The sequence below is a fragment of the Catharus ustulatus genome, chromosome 7 (assembly GCF_009819885.2).
Source record: "Catharus ustulatus isolate bCatUst1 chromosome 7, bCatUst1.pri.v2, whole genome shotgun sequence".
Lineage (NCBI taxonomy): Eukaryota > Metazoa > Chordata > Aves > Passeriformes > Turdidae > Catharus > Catharus ustulatus.
This window is the reverse complement of record NC_046227.1, coordinates 7,411,413-7,429,980: the sequence shown is the minus strand read 5'-3', so window position 1 is coordinate 7,429,980 and position 18,568 is coordinate 7,411,413. Positions and strand designations below refer to the sequence as shown.

At 38.0% G+C, this 18,568-nt stretch overlaps 1 protein-coding gene across 2 annotated transcripts in view; it reads left to right on the top strand.

Moving 5' to 3' along the window:
- Positions 1 to 18,568, top strand: part of COL5A2 (collagen type V alpha 2 chain) — a 94,956-nt gene that overhangs the window by 65,756 nt on the left and 10,632 nt on the right. For both annotated transcript variants that reach the window (XM_033064835.2, XM_033064833.2), the window contains exons 16-41: positions 691 to 744; positions 1,603 to 1,647; positions 3,941 to 3,994; positions 5,737 to 5,835; positions 6,280 to 6,324; positions 6,428 to 6,526; positions 6,922 to 6,975; positions 7,486 to 7,593; positions 8,087 to 8,140; positions 8,842 to 8,940; positions 9,595 to 9,648; positions 10,194 to 10,292; positions 10,390 to 10,443; positions 10,541 to 10,594; positions 11,095 to 11,148; positions 11,701 to 11,754; positions 12,088 to 12,132; positions 12,547 to 12,645; positions 13,381 to 13,488; positions 13,613 to 13,666; positions 15,106 to 15,159; positions 15,280 to 15,333; positions 16,350 to 16,403; positions 17,169 to 17,276; positions 17,363 to 17,416; positions 17,617 to 17,670. In XM_033064835.2, coding sequence (XP_032920726.1) covers positions 691 to 744; positions 1,603 to 1,647; positions 3,941 to 3,994; positions 5,737 to 5,835; positions 6,280 to 6,324; positions 6,428 to 6,526; positions 6,922 to 6,975; positions 7,486 to 7,593; positions 8,087 to 8,140; positions 8,842 to 8,940; positions 9,595 to 9,648; positions 10,194 to 10,292; positions 10,390 to 10,443; positions 10,541 to 10,594; positions 11,095 to 11,148; positions 11,701 to 11,754; positions 12,088 to 12,132; positions 12,547 to 12,645; positions 13,381 to 13,488; positions 13,613 to 13,666; positions 15,106 to 15,159; positions 15,280 to 15,333; positions 16,350 to 16,403; positions 17,169 to 17,276; positions 17,363 to 17,416; positions 17,617 to 17,670 — 1,764 coding nt within the window. The remainder of the gene's footprint in view (positions 1 to 690; positions 745 to 1,602; positions 1,648 to 3,940; positions 3,995 to 5,736; positions 5,836 to 6,279; positions 6,325 to 6,427; positions 6,527 to 6,921; positions 6,976 to 7,485; positions 7,594 to 8,086; positions 8,141 to 8,841; positions 8,941 to 9,594; positions 9,649 to 10,193; positions 10,293 to 10,389; positions 10,444 to 10,540; positions 10,595 to 11,094; positions 11,149 to 11,700; positions 11,755 to 12,087; positions 12,133 to 12,546; positions 12,646 to 13,380; positions 13,489 to 13,612; positions 13,667 to 15,105; positions 15,160 to 15,279; positions 15,334 to 16,349; positions 16,404 to 17,168; positions 17,277 to 17,362; positions 17,417 to 17,616; positions 17,671 to 18,568) is intronic.

The window sequence follows — 18,568 nt, the reverse complement described above, 5'->3', positions numbered from 1 at the left end:
AACTCATCTAAGTGTAGGGTGATAGTTTTTTCTTTTTTTTACATATTGATGCCTCATATGGAGTGATTTCAACATGAGAAAAATAGCTTGGGTTGCTCTGAGGTACAAATGGAGTAATTCAGATCAGGAATGAACTAGCTAAGAAAACCATGGACAGGGGATTTTGGAGGTTTTGGTGAGGATGAGTATGTGTGACATGGAAGGGAAATGGAGAAACTTCATTTTAGAGTAATTTTCATTCACATGTGGTTTTGGACAACTGAGTGGTGTTACATGACAAAAATTGACTCTCAGCAGTGCTTCTGAAAGTAAAACCTCTTTCTGATATCAGATAATGGCATCTCTCTGTGAAGCACTATGTTGTGTGTAGAATGTAATATCCCTGAAATGGAATCTAATTTGTGAATGAGATTTATGAGGGAAGTTGCATTGTTGTCCCTGGTGAGTATATACAGAATTTATTCTAATGTGTTTAAAACTGGAAATATTGTTGGAATGGGAAAACAGAAATTGCAGTTTATTTAATTTCCGCTGGGCAAGCCTGTGAGGCTGTAAGGATTTATTTGAGCTGCTACTTCTTTTCTGCTGTAGAACAAGATAAGTCACTCCTGCAGGAGTGCAAAAAACCAACCCATTTTATTTTCTGACATGATGACTTCCTAAATAATGCACTTTTTTTCTTTCTTCAAGGGACCTAGGGGAATGCCAGGAGAAAGAGGACGGATTGGACCACAGGGTGCCCCTGTAAGTAGAATCTTCCTTCTCTCTTGTAATTGTCTTGTTAACTGAAATTTAAATCCCTGAGCCTGAAAGTGTTTGTTCATGTGACTTGTTAGTCACTTGTGTTGTGAGTTCTGCTGCAGCTTAAGTAAGTTAAGAGGGAACATTTTTGTGGGGTGAGATCTTAATTTTAAATTTTAACAGTAAAATACAGTTTTAAAATTAGAGTAGTAACCATATAGTAACTTCTCATAGCAGAACTGCCCATGAGTCCAAATGCCCTCACAGCATGATATTCTGGGACATAAAAATGTCCTCTATGTTTCTGTGGGATTTCTTGTGAGAGGTTCTTTTCAGAAAAAATTACTGGAACAGGAAATAATAGGTTTCAATTTTCTCTGGAAAAGGTTTAAAATGAAAGTTGAGATGAAGTCTTTCAATTCAGATTTCAATTTAGATGAAATCTAAAAATTTAATTCCTGATAATAAGGCTATCTTCTTAAAAATATGTTGCACTACAGCAAAAAGTGGATTTATCCTTGACATGAGATCATATTTGAGTTAGAACATTCATTCTGCTGCTTTTACATCCAGTGTCAACTACTGTTTCTCTGGCATTTCTCCCCATGACTTCCATATGATCCACTTGTTTCATTTGCCCCATACAATGACACTCAAAATATTGTCCTTTCTGAAAATGGAGAAATCCATTAGCTCAAATGGGAGCATAATTTCTTCCAGAAGTTTTCTGTGACAGTGTTCGTAGGAATGTGCAATCCAGCATTTTTTATATGTAGTTTTATCACAAATGCTGACAATAAATTATTTTAAAAATAGGTAGAGTTCTTACAAGTACGCTGTGTTTTCTGTTTCTGTGTCTAGGGTGGACGTGGCCAGCATGGTATGCCTGGGAAGCCAGGCCCAATGGTAAGTGATTGGTTCTCAATCACCCACATTTTCTCTGTTTCCACTTGCCTTTTGACACTACCAAAAAAAAAAAAATTGTTGGCAGTTACTGGTATCAGCTAAGTGCATCTGGAATTAATTATCTGAGAATGATTCCTAGTTCTACTCAGTTTTAGTGCTGTCCTCTGCAAAATTGTGCTCTGCAGTCCACTTGATCTAAAGGTTTTAATTTGCAGAGGAGTTGGCCATAGCATCTCCTGGGGAGGTGATGCTCTGCTGCTCTCATGGAGTCCATATGTTGGGGAGGAAAAGTGTCTCAAGTGCATGCACTGCAATCTAAAGCAGTTCACAATTGCATGTTATCTTCCTTCACATGCAAAGCTGGCAGATGAGGTTGCTGTCAGCAAGACGAAAGGAACTCACTGCTAGCACAACTTGCTCCCTGCTATTGCTCCATTACCAAATGTGTAAAAGGGCCTTTTAATTAGGCACAGTCACTTTTTGAACTGAAGGACAGAGGCCTGTGTCTGAATGTCTGCCAAGCTGAGAAAGCCTGGCTTGCACAGCTGCTGAAGTTCTCCCACCATGGCAGCAGGGCTGTTTCCACTCAGAGTGTCAGTGCAGCAAAGGATGCTGGTTTTGATCCTGCAGTCCAGTCTCACACTGCATTTGCAAAATACATTTGTGTGAATGCACGTGAGTTAGGGATGATTCCCACACATGCAGTTAATTTTGTGTTGCTTTTGCATGTGAAAACTGGTGATGGTTTTGTATTATTTGGGCAAAGCCAACTTCCACTTTAAAAATGTGCTATTTGTTTGCTTTTTTTTTGAAAGCATCACTTGTAGGATATGGGTAACAGCTTCTACCCACTGATGTAGCCAGCCTTTACCATTTTGTGATGTTCAGCTTAGAAAAAAACCAAAAACCAAACACAAAACCCAACAATCAAACAACCCAAAAGCACTGCACCAAAAAATACCCCTCAAAACCCTAAACCACAGCTGCCTGCAGTTAGGATTTCATTTCAGTTCTGTGCATACTCTTTCTTTACTTGTGACAGAGTTCTGAGGAAGATTCATTTACCTGTGTCATCTTATTTAACAGACTGTTTTATTAAACAATTAAGAAAAAATGCTGTAAGAGAAACTAAAAAAATTAGTGTCAGTGCCTAAAAGCTACAAAACTCAATTATTTAGTGTATCATGAAGGAAAGGTAAGTTGTTAGAAGAAACTTTCAAACAAAGAAATTTTTTTTCCCGTACTTAAATTATAAAGTTGAAAGAAACTGGGTGGCAGCTGGAAGCTATGAGGTTTTACATGAAGCTTGTAATTTTTCTTTGGCATAAAATGTGAGCTCAGCTTCACTGGACATGATAAGTGGTTGGCTAATATTTTTGGAAAATCCCATGAAGTGTCACAAGGGAGATACTCATCCTTAATGCACGTGTTTCTCACTGGAGAAAGCCTTAATGAAATATGTTTTTATTTGGGTCAGTGCAGTGGTACAGCATAATCCTGGAACTCTTCCTGCAACAAGAGAGAGATTTGGCAGATGTTATTTGTAGTCCAATAAACTGGGACATAGGTTTTCAAAAATATACTTGGTGAACTGTTACATCAGTTCTGTAGAAATCCAGTGCAAGGTCATGGCAGAAATGTTGTCTGTAATTAATGCTCAGTGGGACAGATTGTTCTGATTAAGTTTGTCAGGAGAGCTTTATTACATAGAACATTTTTTCTCAGCATGAATCATATTTTACAAAAAGACAGCAAATCAGGAAAAGATAAAGAGGAATTATCTGGGAACAGTGTTGCAGTGAGTATTAATAACCACTGTGTGCCGCCATCCCAAGACTTTGGAATACAGTAGAAAGTTCTCTTGAATGTCTTGTACAGCACAGGAGACATTATGGAAATGGAAACATCTTTGTCTCTCTAACCCTGAAATTTTGATACAAGAGCTGTGTTTTACAGCTTGCAAATGAATTCGCCTGTGAGTTCAGGAATCTTAATTCCCATAATTGTTCACTGTGAATTGTGTACATTGTGATTCAGGCATTAATAGCTGAATCAAGAGCTGTAGCTTTGCTGAAGTCAGCAAACACATTATGAGAGAGCTGCACCACAATTCCATAAAATGTATATGTATGCCTTAAAAACCTGGTATTTATAGTTATTTTGGTTCTGTTATAAACAAATGTTTTATGACTAAAAAATACATGTAATGCTAGACCCACATTTACCCAGAGCTAAGATACTAATCTGTGTGATCTAAACCACTGAATTACAACTTTGTGTTTGTCTTTTATAGGGCCCACTTGGCATAACTGGATCTCCAGGTTTTCCTGGTATTCCTGGTGTAAAGGTAAAAAATAAAATAAAAGTGTCTTTTTAAAATGTCGAACAACACACAATTAAAAATGTGTACTAGATTACACAGAACTCAGACTGACATGTGTACAGATCCCCAGGAACTGCTGTGAAATCAGTCTTAGTCAAGACCTCCAGACAGAAGATAAATCCCAAAGCCAAATGAAGCAATTGCAATTCACCACTGTTAAGATACCTTGCTTTCCCTCTTGCTCACGTCAAGGGGTGATTATAAGATGACTGCCGTGCTGTGCTGCAGCAATCTTGTCCAGAATATTCAAAGAATAGCAAGATGCATTGCTGGAAGTGAGGATGTGAGGGCAAGTTGAAGACAGTATGGAGGCAGGACCTGAAAATTTTGGCTAAGAATGCTCTTTGAGATCATCTAGACTGTTAAAGGAAATGCCTGAACCCCAACAGAGATGTGTGGTTCATCACAATAGAGCAAGTTACTGTTACTGCCTTTTGTGGCTTGGGGTGATTGGGCTGCAAAATGAAAAACTTTCATTTGCTGCAGCACTGCCTCACTTTTTCCTCCTTTGCTTTTCAAGAAAGTGCTCTTTTTTTTTTTTTTTTTTCCCTACTTAACCTTGAACCAATGTCTTTGAAGATAGAAAACACAACTTATATAGCTTCCTTATATTTCTTAAATATCCCTGCATCCAGCTGCTCCTCTTTGTCCCCTTACACTCCTAAAACACAATAAGAAAATGTTATACAAGAAGAAACTCTCAATTGGTCAGGTAGCCAAGATCAGCAGATGTTTTGTGTTGTTGTGAAGCTGGCAACATTCATAACACTGTTTGGAAACAAGTCTTAATAACAGGATCCACTTAATCACAGAGTCATAGAATAACAGGTTGGAAGGGGACCTCTAGGATCATCTGCTCCAACCTTTCTTGGAAAAAGTACAGTCTAGACAAGAGGAGTGTACAGTTAAATGATAACCCTTGTAGTGCATGTCAAAGAATGTTTTAGTATGGCTCAGCATGATTTTACCTAGGTAAATGTTTAAAAAAGCTGTTACATGGTGAATCACTTAGAGCTTTTGAAAAGGAGAAGTTACCTTCAAGTTTGATCATCAGATGATGTAAAATTGGAATAGTTGCTTTGAACTCATAAAAGCTCAGCAGATTATGCAATGAAGATGTGGACTTGTTTTATGGAGATGTGGTATTAATAGCCATCAATTCCAAAATACATGTTTCCTATATAAAATTAAAATTCAAAGAAGATACTGGGAGGAATTTTTTATCATCCAGTCTAATCTTACAGGGATTTGATATTTAATACAGTTCTGTAACAGTGAGTTCATCTGTGCTGTGCAAAAAAAGCCCCAAATCAACCAATTCCCATGTGTTACCATATCTAAATCTTAAGCCTTGCTACTAATAAAGGTAAAAAAAAAAGAGCCTTGTAAAATTACTGACACGTAGTGGGGTTTTAGAGAGACAGGTGTGTTCATCTTATTTGGACTTCTGGACAATGCTGCTTTTCTGCAGTTTCCTTGTCTTGTATACATTGAGAGAAAAATCCTGTCTATACTTTTGATGTTTGCACTCACCTAGAAGTAAGAGAAGCAAAATTAGGTAATCAAAATTGTATTTTAAGGATGATAAACTATTTCAAACATGAATTGTTTTTCTGTTATAAGCTCACTATTCCCCCTGAGTTACCTTATAGAGCTGCTTTTTAGAGCCAAATAATCTGAAACTGCTTTCTCATGTGGAATCCTAGGGTGAAGCAGGTCCAACAGGCCCTCGTGGTCCTGAAGGTCCTCAAGGACAAAGAGGTGAAACAGGTCCTCAGGGCCCAGCTGGGTCACAAGGTCTTCCTGTAAGTACATGGAATTGAGTTCCTCAGTGCTCAGCTTGTGCATGCACCTCTTTATGGGGGTTTTTAGTGCCCCACATGACAACAGTCTTACTCAAATTACTTTTTTCCCAAGGAAAGGAGGTCTCATTCCTTTCTTTTGTGCTAATTGGATTGATAATAACTATTATTTTTTTTACAAGTTGGAAAACTGAAAGTTACACAGTCTCAATAGAGTTTCAGTCTTCAAAGTATTTTAAAACTTAAGCTTAAACATAAGATCTTCAACATTACAAATAATATTAACTTCGTGCTTCTTTATCGCTCTTTTTAGCATTTGCATATGTTGCTGCATTTATTTAATAGCCTTTATTTTCTGGTCTTGTGGATAAAATGACTATCTTCTGCTTTTGTGATTGATGCCCATCCCATTAAAATGATTTTTACTGATTGGTACCTTATCCTTAGGGTGCTGAAGGGACAGACGGCTCCCCTGGTGCAAAGGGCCCTACTGTAAGTAACCATATTTCCCGCTGAAGAAATCGTGTACGTTAACTTCTTTTATTTCCTTGTTTTGATTGTGTTTCCTTACTGTGCTTCCTGTTTGTATTTGTAGGGATCTCCAGGCACTGAAGGCCCCCTTGGATTATCAGGGCCCCCTGGTTCCCCAGGACCACAGGGCAGCACTGGCCCTCCCGGGATTCGAGGCCAGCCGGTAACGGGGTCTTTGTCTCTCTGGGAATTGTGGTGTCTGGCACATGTGTCACTCCATGGAACTGGAGCAGGGGTTAGCATGGCAGGGAGAGAGCTAAGACTCAGATCCTGTGAAACTCCTATGTATCCAAAATATCACTACTTCTTTGGAAAAGAAGTGTGTTTTTATAAACCTGGGAAAAGAGACTTATTTTTGTATTGATAGCATAATAATAAGCATAATAAGGGTAAAGACAAACCATTATAAGCATCATATTATACTGCTTATACATATTATACATAATATATTTTAGTGACTAAACTAAGAAAAGTTAGCTTCATGGCATAATACAAGATGACGAAGGGGTTTATGCAGACTTTTAACTTTACTGGTGCTGTTCATGTGTTTGTTTTCAGGGAGACCCTGGTGTCCCAGGTTTCAAAGGAGAAGCAGGACCCAAAGGTGAACCTGTAAGTCTCCATATGCTTTTCATGATGAAGAGGAAACACAGAGGCTTATAATCATGTAACTTTTGGGAGAAAATCAACTCTGCAGAGTTTGAGTTGGTTTATCAACCAATCTTCAGCTTTTCTTTCTCACCAGTTAAATAATCATTTAATAACTGACAAAAATACAGAGGAGAAGTAATAGTTTATCGCTGCCTTCTCTGAAAAATTCTATTAGAGTCTCACTGAATTTTGACTCCTTTGCAGCTTGACCAAATACAAATTATTGTGGGAGATTATGAGAAGCAGTGTACAGCCCAACTGCAGAATTAGACTTTATTAGCTCATAAACATTGCAAAAGAGAAAAGCAGATGCTGAAAAGCTGTTGTTTTTAACTGATCCAAGACCTAACTATTTTTTTCTCCTTTATTTGGAAAAATGTTTATAGTGTCCAGAAGAAAGTCTGTTTCAATATGCTTGAGAAATGGTGAGCTTAACATTGTTTTTTTAAAATAACATTTTATTCTCACTAGGGCCCACAAGGTCCCCAGGGTCCCATTGGCCCCATAGGTGAAGAAGGGAAAAGAGGTCCTCGAGGTGATCCAGGGTCAGTAGGTCCACCAGGTCCTGTTGGAGAGAGGGTAAGAAATCTGGAAGAATAAATGTCTTAAGACATGTACTGCTAAGCTGAAAAACCTTCTGACCTACCCATGGATGATCTTAAAGCTTGATTATGAATATAGTCAAACCTTATTTTCCTAGCCGAACTTACTGCTGTGTGTTTTTTTTTACACTGGATACTTTTATGTGGAGATTCAGTGCCCAGAACAGTATGGTAGGAGAAAGGATGGAGATAGAGCAAGCTCATCCACAGACTTTTTCCTACACCTGTACAGCTGCTCATCTTTGCTTTCAGTGAGGCTGTTCACACAGAAGGAGCTGTCCAGCATGCATCAATGAGATATTTTTACCCTTCTAAGTCATAACCCGCTTCCTCCAGCCCCAAGTTAAAGTATCTAAATAAGAAAATTGTAAGGGAATGAACTGAATCTTCAATCCATAAATCTGGTCCTTTATTTGCAATTAGCTATGTAAAAATTGAGAGAATTGTCTCATATCTACTGCTTTTCCTAGGGTGCTCCTGGTAACCGTGGTTTTCCAGGTTCTGATGGCTTGCCTGGACCAAAGGTAAATTAAATTAAAGTCCATCTTTTACTGTGTAGTTTGTTAAATCTTCATACATCCAGACTATAAAAATAAAGTGTTCCATTAAAAAGTCTGCTTCTGGGCAAAAAGGCAGATCCAATTTACAAATGCCAAAAGGGGCTCTGCATGTTTAGAGAAAAATTTTTTTGGGAAAAGTCACTTCCAGTTCCCACGATGTTCAGCTTTGCTTGCTTCTCCCTGGCTTAATGCTCCCTTGTTTCGAAATGTGCACAGATAGGGAATTGACTTCTTTTACTCCTATATTGCTTTATGTATTGCTGTGTAGGAGGGGGGTCTGTGAAAAATTGCCTATTCTTTGTGTGTGTGTGTGATTTTTCTAGACTTGTCCCTTAAAAAGGATGGGTTTATCTGGCTTTCCTAACTGCTGTAACACTTCCAGAGAAGTGACTTACCTAGGCATTTGTCTAGTACTTCTGTAATTTCTTAACTTCTTGGACTACAGGGATTCTAAAATACTTCTTACTTTAAGGAAGAGACAACTTTTAAGTAAAAATTTTGGGGAGAAAAGGTAATAATTAGGAAACTAATAATAGTAAAAGCATTAATGATTTGTAGCTTTGTTTGCAAAAATAGATCCTTAATAAAAGACACTGTTTTTATTTAACCTTCTCCTGCTGTCACTGTTCTTCCTGTTAACTAGTAGCTCGCTGGTGTCTTTCTAGGGAGCCCAAGGAGAGCGTGGTCCTGCAGGATCTTCTGGACCTAAAGGAGGTCAGGGAGATCCTGGACGTCCTGGTGAACCTGGCCTTCCAGGTGCAAGGGTAAGGGACAGACAGCAGCATCCTGTAATCCCTGGTACCTTTCATTTTCAAAAGGCAGCAGTGAATGTTTGGGAATTCAGAAGCTCTTATGCAAGGGCAGGCTGGTTTCAGGGGCGCTAAAGGCCATAAGACCTGTCTTTATTTCCTGCTGATGTTAGGAAGCAAAGGTTTTGTTTTAGAAAAAGGAGACATAGCCCTGATTGGGAATAGCTGATGCAAATGAAGGAAGTGTAAAGCACAGTTGCCACAGGTAACATGGATTGAAGGCCAACCTTCATTAAATTGGTGATTGATAGCATAGAAGATTGAGTGGTACATTTCAACTAGGGATTTTTTGAGGAAAATTATTGGAGAATAATTCAAAATATCAGAAAAGAGGATAAAGGGAGCAGTAAAATGTGATATAGATCATGGCAGAAATAAAGATGTGCCTGTGAGAAGCTCAAGACGTGTAAAGCAAGAAAAGAGAGGATAGGAAGAAGAAAGATCAAAGACAGTGACGGATGAAGCTGTAAAGTGAAGGATGAAGACCTCTGACATAGGGAAGTTTTTGCTATGGTAGCAACTGAGCATTTGTTTGGGATTTATTTTTATTTCTTTATTGTTATAGAATTATAGACCTAACCCTAACACCAATACTATTTCTGATTTTAGGGTTTGACAGGAAATCCAGGTGTTCAAGGCCCCGAAGGAAAGCTTGGCCCCTTGGTAAGTGACAAAATTAAATCTTTTCAGTTAATGCCACAGTAATTCAAAGGTCACACCTCACTGAAATTGCTTTTATTAACATGAGTTTTCCATATTTATTAAGGTTTATCTTCTCTTTTGATAGTTCACTTCACATTCCTAACTTCAAAATTAGTACCAAATAACATTTATTTAGTTTTGTCTGTGTAGCAGTGTCTCTTGCTTACCAGCTGCTGCATCACTGTTAAATGTTTAAGCTAAATATTTTTCTAGTTGTTGCTTCAAGGACACAATAAATTATTTATATCATTTGTACATGATTCAGTTCTAAAAATTGGTTAAATTATTAAGTATTTGGTTAATAATAAATAATAATAAATTAAGTGTTTGGTTAAATCAAGCAGTATGGCAATTGCTAAGTCTGCTCTAAAGACACTTTGATAAGTGAAGCCCCAAACCAAGTTAATATTATTTTCATTATATATAAAAGCATTTTATTGGGATTAATAAGTTCATATGAATAAACATATCTAGAATTGAATGTGGAAAATGCTTTATCTCTGCAGGGTGCTCCTGGGGAAGATGGACGTCCAGGTCCAGCAGGTTCCATAGGAATCAGAGGTCAGCCAGGCAGCATGGGCCTTCCTGGGCCAAAGGGCAGTAGTGTGAGTATGGCAATCCCTGTTTGACTTGAACCATTTTTGTATATTTTAATGGATAAAAAAAACCCTAAATGCCATCATTTTTATTTCTGCAATTTAGGGTGATCCTGGAAAAGCTGGTGAAGCAGGCAATGCAGGAGTCCCAGGACAGAGAGTGAGTGTGGCTGTTATTGTGGTGATCACAGAAAATGGTGCTTTTGTGTTATGTGTGTTCACTATACAAGATTTCTTCCCCTGTCATTTTATTGTAGGGAGCCCCTGGTAAAGATGGTGAGGTTGGCCCTTCCGGTCCTGTTGGCCCACCAGTAAGTCAGCTTTTACCTCTCTGCCTGCCTGCCTGCCTGACACTCTGTCTGCTCACTGCTCTTTTGGCTTCTGTTCTTATCAACATTCATGCCAGTTGTTGATTCCAAGCAAGAAATTCCAAGAGCATTTAGAGAAAAATTGTCCTAGAAAAATGGCTATCTTTGTATTAAAATGTTTATATTAGTAGTCTAAATCCTTTTACTAACCATTACAAAAAGTAGTGCAAGGAGTAAAAAAATTATCATGGTTCATTTTCTCATCTTTCTTGGTTTTTATAGAGCTGAGTGTTTTCCTGCTACCAGAGAACCTTTAGGGAAAGGATTTTAAAGTGATGATATGCATCTTATTACAACTTTTAGATAGGCCATCTTGTCCTGGGATAAGTAAAAATGTATAATAAATGCATACATAATTCAAAATATGCATAGTTAGACAAAAGAAAAATTGTGGAGCCTGCCTATATTCCTCTTCTGTTTACTTATTACTTCCTTTTGTGTAGGGCCTGGCAGGAGAAAGAGGAGAACAAGGCCCTCCAGGTCCTACAGGGTTTCAGGTATGTGCATTCATTTTTTTAAATTAAAAAATAAAAAAACATGTCTTTATCAACTTGGAAAAATTCTATCAAGTCATGTATAATATAACACAACTTCCGAACTAAGATAGTATGTTCAGAATAATTAATGATCCATAACTTTCATATCAGCTGTGCACTAAACCAAACTGACAAAGGCTTAACTATTAGCTATGAATCCCTTGAGAAAACCTTTGATGTTAATCAGTTTTAATTTGAAGATTTAAAAAAAAAGTTCCAAATATATAGCAAAATAATTGTCTTGATAATGAAGTATTAATTAAATCAATATCTGTTTATAGAGAACTTTATTAGGGCTGAGATATCCTGGAAATGTTAAGGAAGGGCTGCCATTTCATTAGAGAGGGGGAAATACTTTGGTGCAATATTCATATAACTCTTTCCCTTGGGGATCTCTGAGGGTGTGCTCTTATACTAAGTGTACTGCAACATTCAATATCTTGGTGTCCTAATTAAGCCTGGATTTACACAACTTTCTATCATGTTAGTGACCATTTAAATTACTTTTTACAGGGCTTGCCTGGGCCACCAGGTCCTCCAGGTGAGGGAGGAAAACCAGGTGATCAGGTAATATATGTGTAACATAACATTAAAAAGAATGCAATTTATAAAGTAGTTTTACATTTTATTCTCTTTCTAATTGAATTTCCAACTCTTTTCAAAATACTTACTGATTGATGTAGTCTGCAAGCTGTCTAAGAACTGCTTTGGCATAAAATAATTATGATAATCTGTTTTCTTGGACTGAGCTAGACTATCACCTCTTGTCATTGACAGATAGGATTTAGTGCTGGCCATCTACATGCACAGTACTTTGGAAATAAAATTGTTTGTCTCTAATTTCCATAACTATGAAGTTATGAAAAATGATTTCATTCTAATGGTGAATTTTGTTCTTAGGGTGTGCCTGGAGACCCTGGAGCTGTTGGTCCATTGGGCCCCAGGGTAAGTGTTTACTTTCAGAGTTTAAGTATTCATAACAGTTCTCTAAGGTTGGAAGTTGATGTGTAATATGGAATTTAACAGCTAAAGCCAGTATTTGACCTTTCTCCCCACCAAAAAATGGTAGTGCTTTAAGACGGTTCTTTAAAATCTATCACCTTTAATGATTTTGTAGCTCCTGAAGTGATATTGAGTACTAGCTGCTAAATCATTTGGTTTATGTGTGAAATGAGTTTTTAGTTTGCTGATCAACATATTTCCCCCACCTCTAACAGTAAAAGCATAAAGCTAGCTTTTATTTAATCATCTCTCCTAGAATTTGTTCACGGACTCTACTGCACTTATGGTGTATTTAGGATTTTGTCTACCAGATTTCTACTCTGCCTTGTAAATAAATGATAATCTGCCATTTTGTAGGGAGAACGTGGCAATCCAGGGGAAAGGGGAGAACCAGGTGCCTCAGGACTCCAGGGCGAAAAGGGCATGGCCGGAGGCCACGGTCCTGATGGCCCAAAGGTAAACTGAGTAGAGTTTTGCATTGCTGCAGTGATGTAATGTATAATTCTGCTCATTTGCATGAACATGAGAGAGTTTTTTATTACTAATATGAAAGGCATTCCCTTTGTATAAGGAAGGACACGCAATTCCAATTTTAACAATATTAATAACTTGCAACGTACTTAAATGTTGAGAATTCACAGTAGAACTGGGCAAAGCCATTTCTGAACTGCAGAAAACCTTCTAGCAATGTTGTAAGAGCCATGTCAGTTTACACAAAGACACTTGACAGGGCTAAGCAGTTAAAAGAAAATGGTGAAAGCTTCATGCCTGCATGCACGTACCTGCTGTGGTTGTGGTAGGCCAAGCAGGGAGGTGAGACCTGTAACAGCCATGAGCATCTCTGCCCTGCCAACTTCTACCTGTATCTGCACCTTGTTTCTGTGCTAAACCTATGTGATATCCAGGCCAAGGAAGAAAGATTCTCAAGCTTCTTTTTTGTCTGTTTTTATCTCCAGTATGCACTGATTAAATATTAATCTATCTGGAAGAACTACTGTACTACAGTTGAACTTCCTGAGTAATACAATGGGAAAAGAAAAGTATTTGGATGTGAATAAAGTCCAAATTTCAGATAAAATTATTACTTAAAACTGTACCCCAGAGACTTCAACACAGGCACAACATGTTCTGCAGCCTGGAGACAAAGATGCTTCTCAGATGATAGGCAACAACTTGTTTTTTTTGTTCCAGGGAAGCCCAGGCCCTAGTGGGACACCTGGTGATCCAGGCCCACCAGGCCTTCAGGGCATGCCTGGAGAGAGAGGGATTGCTGGAACACCTGGCCCTAAGGGTGACAGAGTAAGTCTGTTTATTGCTGTCCTCTTGAGTAGAATGACCTGTCCCTTAACACTGTGGTTACTCCAGGGTATGACCCACTCAGCATTCAGTGCCTTAACTGAGACTTTCTGGGTGTTTTCCTTAGGGCGGCGTAGGTGAGAAAGGTGCTGAAGGTACAGCTGGCAACGATGGGGCCAGGGTAAGTAATCCTGTCACTCTCTGTAGACCTACTCTTCACACACAGTTTTGTTTACTGTGCTAGGGTACTCAGCTTGTAGTGCTAAACACTGTGCAGTGGTATCATGGTATGTCATGGGTTTACAGTCATTACCTCACCCTCCACATTTTCAAGTTTTTCATCAATAATGCAAGCTAAGAGCTCAATGGAAAGGATTCACAGTTGATTTGGAATTCGTCTAGGTTGACTGTAGTAAAAAATATCAAAAAATGAACAGACAGAGATGAATAGGCAAAAAGCAAACTTTCCAGCTCTCAGTCTTGGACTAAGGTAGATGGCTCCTTATTGTCTGCATCGAGTTGCCCACCATCTGTCCTGAATTTCACAGGTGAAAATTCCTGTAGAGGTACTAAACCTCACATAAGCAATAAGTTGCTAGCACTTCTGGAAAGTTTTGAATCTCCATTGCATTAATAAAGTCTCTAGTCTGCTCAAGTTGTGTTCAAGACACATTGCACACACTCTGCACAGATCAACTGTCCAATAATCCCAATTGCACTGGGTTTTCTTTGTATGCACTGCCCATTTTTCCTTCCCAGATGTTATTTGAGTTACTTTTTACATTAATTGAGAACAAATCTGATATTCTTGTGCTGTGCAAACCACTTGGAGTACTAGCTGCTAAGCATTTGGAAAACTGAGGTAGAGTCAAAATATGAGGATCCTGTCTGGAATAAACTTATTGTTAAAAAGGAAAACTCTTTTTGAGAAACCCTACTATATAGAAGCTCTAATAAAATTACTGTCTGTGAGCTGAAATTGGTAAATCTAAATCAAACATTATCCAAAAATACAGAGGAGTTCTTAGTCATAGTAAGGGATGTTTAGAGCTTACAGTAGTTAATGAACAGGTGAAGTAATGGTGAGCTGAAGAATCATTGTCTGGAGTTGGTGGGTTTGCATGGGGAGTTTGCAACCTGTTTGTCTGCCTTATGAAGAGATAGAGGACATTTTTGAGTAGTTTGTAAGATTTAAATCAACCTTCAGAAAAAATTTATGGATACTTTAAAATTAATTTAAAAAGTTAAATACTAACATGAAAGAAAAAGAGCTCTGTGTAAATGGGAGAAAAATACTTGATTTCTTTTTAAGAGAGTAAAATAAAGCTGGGGCTTTTTTAAATATATCATTGACTTTATTTATGAATACTGCATAAAGCAGATGATGAGCTTAGAGAAGAAAGAGAAAATGAAGGAATGCAGATCTTTTGTGGGGAGTTTGGTCCTTGGGAGAAGAAATGCAAATCAGTTTTAGATAAAGAAAACAACAGAAGTTTCCAGAGATAAAGTAGAAGAATTCAAAGGAATGAAAAAGGGAATGATAATATATGAGGAGTGTTAAATTTATCTTTTTTGGATCATGACTTTTCTAACTTCCTTTCATTTTAATTTTCTTAAAAGGGTCTCCCTGGTCCAATAGGCCCAATGGGTCCAGGAGGTCCTACTGGTGAAAAGGTAACAGATTTTTATTCCATTCCCTACTGAAGTTTCCCAATATTATCCGACTTCATGAGCGTTTTAATGACCAAACAAGTAAATTACTTGGGAAATAAAATCCTTTTATTTCATTTTAAGGGTGAACCAGGTCCTCGAGGTCTGGTTGGCCCTCCTGGTTCTCGTGGAAACCCTGTGAGTAAACATGCTTTGTTTTTGTCTGGTATAAGTTAATACCTAATGCTGATCCAAACTTCATGCATTTTTCTTATTTGCTGATATATTTTTCCCTTTTTTCTTTCCCTTTCTCTATCCAAATGTGAAGTTCTGACTTGTTGCTGTGCACTTGCAAAAGTATTACCAGATTTCCTTCCTGTGACCTATACTTGTTTTAGGACAAACTTTATAGAGTTACCCTCACTTACCTCACTCCTGAAAATATGCCACCACTTACAATTGTGTCAATGTTTTTAAAAGCGTGCCCCTAGCAGATACCACTGTACATAAACAAATATTTAATGGGCAGAGCGCAGAGGTAATCCTTAGTTCATCCAGTTATGTAACTCTTGTCATCTTCCATCTATTAGTGATTTGAAGTATTGTAAGGGTTGACTTCAATTAGGGAATTAGAGGCTCAGCCCTTCTAGATCCTTCATACTGCTTGAAATTGATTATGTCCCTGTCATAAATCAGAACACTCTTATTTCCAGTATAATTTGGAGCAGCTTCCACCCTTTTAGGGAGTGCTGGAGTTGGCAGTCTTCAGCTACTTCTTTTCCAAGCAAATGTTGTGTGGAAAGCTCAGTCAAAGCCTGTTGTGACCTTATAGAAGAGTACATCTTTGAACTACTGTTTTTTTTCCCAGTGTGATTGAAGTGATAGGTTGAAAGTGTATGCTCTTTGACCATCTCTGGAAGGGGTGGGTTGTGACCAGAATTTCTCCTAATGCTGTGTTAATGCTTGCCTGTGCTTTCCATCTCTGAATTCTGAAAGCTCACTGTAGTCTTGAACACATGGCAACTTTTAACATCATAACTAACATCCTTTATTTTATGATTAAAAGATCATTTGATTATGATTAATAGGGCAAAAGTATAATGACACTTATGGTGGTAAATAGTTAACATCCTTTCTTTTATATTGAACTGTAACTGATAACTGCCTGTGGAAAGATGGTTATTAAATACAGTTATTTCAATTTTTCTGACCAGGGTTCCCGAGGAGAAAATGGCCCGACTGGCGCTGTTGGTTTTGCTGGTCCCCCGGTATGTGTTCTGGAACACTAATGAGTTTCCTTTGCTCATGCTTTGATACACTTCATTTCCTTCATTATGAATAATATTGTGGTGTTCTGGATCAGGAGTCACATTTTTGCTGCAAAAAGAGCTTTTTTTTTTCTCCCATCAGTCTGTCAAATGAAGGAAAGGGCCAATAATCTCCCTAGACAATTGAAAAGTGGTTTTCTTGTTAATGTACGTAATTGCTTACCAGATTTCATCTTTTCATTAGTATGTTATGTTGCTCCTTTGAGATTAAAATGAGGGAAGTTAAAAGTGTCTACTGAAGGTAGCAAAGATTTGTGTCATGACTAGTGAAGGCTGGAATGAGGTGATGGACCAGATGGACTTGAATACTCTAAGCTTTCCCACAGCCTAAATATTCTGTTTCAGGATCCCTTTCACAGTTTTGCACCTGCTTCCCTTTGTGGGAAAATAAAGCCTAGAAAAGGCAATGTTTGTTTTGTAGCTGCTGAGGAAAATAGAAAACCTGAAGAGAAGAAAAATGGGAGCTAGATAAATAAAACATTAAAAATAGAAATACTGGCTTCACAGAATGTTTAGAAAATGTCATGTGTGTGTGGTCTTCTAAAGATCATGCTGAATTGTTAAATGCAGGGTTTCTGGACTGATTTGTACCCCTGGTATTATTTTTTTTTTTCACCCTTTTAGAAATTCTCTATGGAATTCTTTTATTAGGAAAGATTTGGTGTTCCCTGACCTGATGTTTTTTCTAAATATTATTTCTTTTAGGGCCCTGATGGTCAGCCTGGTGTGAAAGGTGAACCTGGAGAACCTGGACAGAAAGGAGATGCTGGATCTCCAGGACCACAGGGTCTTGCTGGGTCTCACGGTCCCCCAGTAAGTATCACTAAAATTGTGACAGAACTGGTGACATAGGCTGATCTTGTTCACTATCACTCCTCTTTTTTCTCCTTTCCTTTTAGGGCCCTTCAGGTGTTCCGGGTCTAAAAGGTGGTAGAGGAACTCAGGGTCCACCTGTAAGTAGATATTATGTGTTGAGACCTGATTGCAGATAATCTAATCCCGAAATTTTATGTAATGTGTGTTATTCCTTATCACAGCTTGTTTTTTCAGTATGTAAATATAATTTGCTCACTAATTCAGCCAAGAACATTTGAGGTAACTAGTGCTGTGTTTCTTTTCATAAAGATAGCATTAAAATTGGTTTGTTTTTTAGGGTGCTACTGGATTCCCAGGATCTGCTGGAAGAGTTGGGCCTCCAGGACCTACTGTAAGTTAATTATCGTTTTCCTAATAGGTATGTTTTATAGAATGTTCACCAGGGATCTGAAGGTTAAATAAAGCAAGAAGGGTGAAGCAGTATTTATGGCCTGGTACTATTGAAGAGAACAGTTTGTCAACACTGACTTCCATGACTGATTGCTTGCGTCATTAAGTAAAGCTCATTAGTCTTCAGCTTGGTCCAATGCCTGATACTGGTCCAAGGCTTTCCATTGGGTTAAGTAGTCTTTCAAATTGCTGCTCAAATTGCTCCAATGACTTCATTGCTTAGAGGAAGAAAAAACCCCCAACTTTATTTTCCTCCGTATTTTACTTTTTGGTCCTTTTAGTAGTGACTAAGATTAGGACAGTGTTTGGAAAAGAGCGAGCCTCTACTGGGCTCTTTCATTGATGGAGTTACTCATAAGTTCCATTAAAGTAAACTCAAACCTGCAAACACAAGATCTCTTCTGTTTAAACATTTTCAGAAAGACTATTAAAAAACACTAGCTGTGGATCAAGTTGAGAGTTGACCTCCACACAGAGAACTGTCATACTTCATATGCCTTTTAGCATATGATAAAAAACCAACTTTCAGTCACTGTAAGGTTATCAAATGTGAAGTTTATGGAAAACTTGATATACATGTGAAGTCTTTTAAAAGTATCTGAGAAATTAACAAAGGTCTGTTGAAACACTAATTTGTACCATGGAAATGAAAAGTTTGGATATGAACTTCAGCTTGATAATATTAGAAAGGATGGGCAAGGGTGAGTTTTCTAGCAGTGGTTATATAATTGAGGGGAAAGAAAAAACAAAAAAGAGAGAAGCAGAAGAAAAAGTGTCCTTTAAAGGAGTGAGTTTGGAATTGAAAATTAGAGGGACATGGGTGGAGCTTGGACATAATT